Source organism: Tupaia chinensis, unplaced genomic scaffold, assembly GCF_000334495.1.
Source record: "Tupaia chinensis unplaced genomic scaffold, TupChi_1.0 Scaffold144899_1, whole genome shotgun sequence".
NCBI classification, from domain to species: Eukaryota; Metazoa; Chordata; class Mammalia; order Scandentia; family Tupaiidae; genus Tupaia; species Tupaia belangeri.
The window spans coordinates 1,600,696-1,604,671 of record NW_006204759.1 but is presented as its reverse complement, the minus strand read 5'-3'; the positions used below and the strand labels follow the sequence as shown (position 1 = coordinate 1,604,671).

At 48.4% G+C, this 3,976-nt stretch overlaps 1 protein-coding gene across 1 annotated transcript in view; it reads left to right on the top strand.

Annotated features, from left to right (window-relative positions):
* Positions 1-2,013: 2,013 nt before the first annotated feature.
* PRPF8 (pre-mRNA processing factor 8) overlaps positions 2,014-3,976 on the top strand; it is a 49,397-nt gene continuing 47,434 nt past the window's right edge. The window contains exons 1-3 of the mRNA XM_006167550.2: positions 2,014-2,112; positions 2,305-2,423; positions 2,853-3,021. Of these exons, the coding sequence (XP_006167612.1) occupies positions 2,324-2,423; positions 2,853-3,021 (269 nt within the window). The 5' untranslated portion in view covers positions 2,014-2,112; positions 2,305-2,323. The remainder of the gene's footprint in view (positions 2,113-2,304; positions 2,424-2,852; positions 3,022-3,976) is intronic.

Below are 3,976 nucleotides of genomic sequence, written 5' to 3'. Positions count from 1 at the left end.
CTGGCCCTGGTGTCTTTCTTTCTCTCTTTTCCTCTCTCTCTCTCTCTCTCTCTCTCTGTCTGTCTGTCTGTCTGTGTGTGTGTCTTTATCTGGTCAAATTAAAATAAAAAGAATTAAATAAAATTAAATAATTCTTAAAAATGTATTAATTCAATTTATTATTTTTATTTTAATTCACCAGAGATCACCAGAGAGAGAGGGCAAGTGAGAAAGCAAGCCACCAGGTCCAAGACTTGAACTGTGATCGGTCATGTGGGAGTCCAGCACTTTAACCAACATGCCACCTGCTGGCCCCCCTAAACTTTTTCTAAACTCTTACCCTAGCAATTTCCGACATCCGGGATTCTTTTTTTCCCCCCCCCCCAAGGTTTTTGCCTGTGCACTAACCAGAGAGAGAGACAGAGACAGTGAGAGGGAAATTGAGAAATCAACCCCTGGGTGGGGGTTGGGGGGATGGCCACGCTCCACTCTCTTTTCCTTCATTCTCTTCTTGGGATATTGGGCAAGCACAAGCACCCAGTGTGATTTCCTTTTCCTTTTTTTTAGAATGATTTTTGCATAGGGCACATCACTCGCCAGAGAGATAGAGACAGAAAGCAAGAAATAACCCCCCAGGAGGGATGGCCACACCACAATCCTTTCTCCTCCATTTTCCTCTTGGAATTTTGGGCACGCACACACAGGTGCTCAATGTGAGTTTTAAGCCACTGAGACTGGAACCACAGTCAATTAAGTGGGAGTCCAGCAACATAACCATTGCACCATCTGCTGGTCCCAGTCAGGGACTTCAACCACAGTCCACCACTTGCTAGTCAAGCCATGTAAGTGTTATCTATCTTCTGGTCACATGGGATTCTTTTCTTTTTTTTCTTTAACCCTTCCTTTGCTCCTATCAAATCCTTCACATCCAATCATCTCCACATTTTTTACCCCCAATTGTTAGAGGGTGTGTGCCCCTGCCAGAGACAGACAGGGAGTGGGGAAGAGGGAGAAAGAACCTCCCAATTGCACATGGTCACACCACAATTCCTTCTCCATTTTTCCATCCTGTCAGGACTTTGGGCACCCATGAACATGTGCACAGCATGTTTTTTCCATCAAATCTTTAATTATCCTAACCGTTTTTGACTGTATTAACCTCGGTACCGGTCAGTGCTTGCCTGAACAATTCTTCCTTGCATCTTTTAATTATTATTTCACTTCAGAGTCCTTAATGCCTGAGTAGAGGCTGTGTGGGTTACAGTCCCTCTGCATTCTTCACGATAAATTTATGGTTTGCGCTGTTCAAACAAACTTATATGTTCACTTAGATTCCCAGTTGTTACCGAAAACAGCTGAAAAAGGTAGAGCAAGAGAGGTGGGAAGCAAAACAAGAACGGCAGTTTGTGGAGAGCAACTCAGGCAGTGGGTCATTGGCAGAGCCTAGGGCTGTCATTGGCAGACCCTAGGGTTGTCAAGAAACATTTCTAGGGTGTCCACTACGGACTCCACTGCATAATGATTGTCACAGACAGAAAGAGATATGGAAAGGTAAATAAGACATCTACCAATGCAGCTCTCCATGGCCGCTTCTATTTTTCTGACTTTGCAGGCAGGTAAAATGCTTTGCCCCCATCTCCCACCACACCACACTGTGAGAGCCCGGATTTATGTCTGCCTTCCTGATACACTGAGATCTGCATAAGGTTGTCTTTCTCCCTTCTATGTTCACAATCACTGATCTTTGGCATGTAGTTGGGACACAGAACACTGTAATTCTGACAAATTCATTAAAACTCTGGACGCTCCGGCCTCTTGCGGTGCTAGGATCACCTCGGATTCAAGGGCTACTAAACAACCCAAAGACAGCTTCGGAACCTGGGAGGCGTGGCTTGGGCTTACCCCACCACACCCCCTCGCGTTTAAACCTTTTCCGCCTATGGACCCGCCCTCTCCAGCGTGGTATCTAACTCTAATTGGTGAGCTCCGCAATCCATCTGAGGACATCGATGCCTATTGGATCAACTGCTGAAGGCCGATTACGCACTTCCCGGCGTTGGGAACGCGAAGCGGACGTAGGCTTGCCGCCATTGCGCTGTGGGGAAAGTGGCCTCCTGTGTGAGGGGCTGTGGGGTGCGTGGCAAGGTGGGGCTGCGGGAGGCGCGGCGGGATCCGGCTGGGCGGCCGGAGAGGTTGAGCGGGGCTGGGCCGGGCCAGATGCATTGTTAGCGCGGCGAGACTGCAGGCCGGGGGTCTCGGGACGCGTTCTTGCTGCGCATCTTGTGGGCCTGCACCTCGCTGCTCATTAATTTTTCTCTGCTGCAGCGTCCCAGAGTCTCCGGACATGGCCGGAGTATTTCCTTACCGAGGGCCGGGTAACCCGGTCCCCGGCCCTCTAGCCCCGCTGCCGGACTACATGTCAGAGGAGAAGCTGCAGGAGAAAGGTGAGGAACTGCTGTGGCGGGGCGGGGTGTGCGCTTGCGCGCAAGCGGATTTGTTCTCTGTTTTGGCAGCCTTTGAGGTCTCAGCTCTGTTGTTAGATCCAATTTGCATTCCTAACCGAATCAAGTTATTTTAAGTGCCACTTACCTGTAGGGGCTGATCCAATGGGATACAATAATGTTGGTCAGAAAGCTGCCCGTGTAAGGCTAAAACGACAGTGAGGAAGATAATAAAAATAAAAGATCTGTAACGAAAGTGGTAGGTAGTGATAATGCTATGAAGGGGAAAATAAAACAGATTGCAAGAGGGTTGGCATCCTGCTGGATACAGGCTCCCCCCTCACACTCCCTGACTGGAGCAAACCCTTGGGTGAGAGGTGGGAATGATCAAGCTAAGGATGTGCAGTCCTGTAAACTGAGATGCCTTTGTAGCTCGAAAATGGCAGCAATTGCAGGCCAAGCGCTATGCAGAAAAGCGGAAGTTTGGGTTTGTGGATGCTCAGAAGGAAGACATGCCCCCAGAACATGTCAGGAAGATCATTCGGGACCATGGAGACATGACCAACAGGAAGTTCCGCCATGACAAAAGGGTCTACTTGGGGTAAGCATCATGTTGGCATCATTTCTTTTGGAGTTTGGCCCCTTTTCCTGCTTTCTCTGCCTCACAGTTTGCATTTTGAATAGGTGTTCTAGCATTTTCAGACGGATGTGTGTTTTGACAGTTCATTTTGGTGGTTAGAAGAGAAAGGGGAAAACAGTTAGGATTCTGTAATTTCCAGATTTTCCAGTTATGCTGTTTGTTGCCCTCATCTCTCTTCTTAATCTGGGACTGGTGCTTTAATTTGTCCTGTTGATTCTATTATTCGATGTCCCTATCACTGAATGGTTTGAAGCTCTCTCTAATAAAATTGGAGAGAGTCAGAGGGAGAGAGGGAAAGTGAGAAAGGAAGCCACCAGGTCTGGGACCTGAACCATAGTTGGCCATGTGGGAGTCCAGCGCCTTTAACCACCATGCCACCTGCTTGCCCCAGTCCCTGAGGTTTCTTTTTAAGTTTTATTTATTTATTTAATTTTGGAGAGGTTTTTGTTATAAGGTACGGATGTTTGCCAGAAAAACAAGAGAGAGAGACAGAAAGCGAAAAATCCCCACCACCACCCAGGGGGGATGGCCACGCCGCAACCCCTTCTCCTCCATTCTCCTCTCAGGATCTTCACACACACATGCACACACACACGCACACCCGGCATGAATTTAAGCCACCAGGTCCAGGACTCGAACTGCGGTCGACTACATGGGAGTCCAACAACAGCCATTACACCAACTGCAGGTTTCCCTAATTCCTGAGGTTTCTGTCCTCTTGTTTTTCTATTGCACTAGGCTGTTCAGAGTATAGGTACAGGGACCAGCAGTTAGCATAATAGCTGTGTTGCTGGACTCCCATGTAGTCGACCACGGTTCAAGTCCTGGACCTGATGGCTTAAACTCATGCTGGGCGCATGTGCATGCATGCCCAAGATCCCGAGAGGAGAATGGAGGAGAAGGGATAGTGATGTGG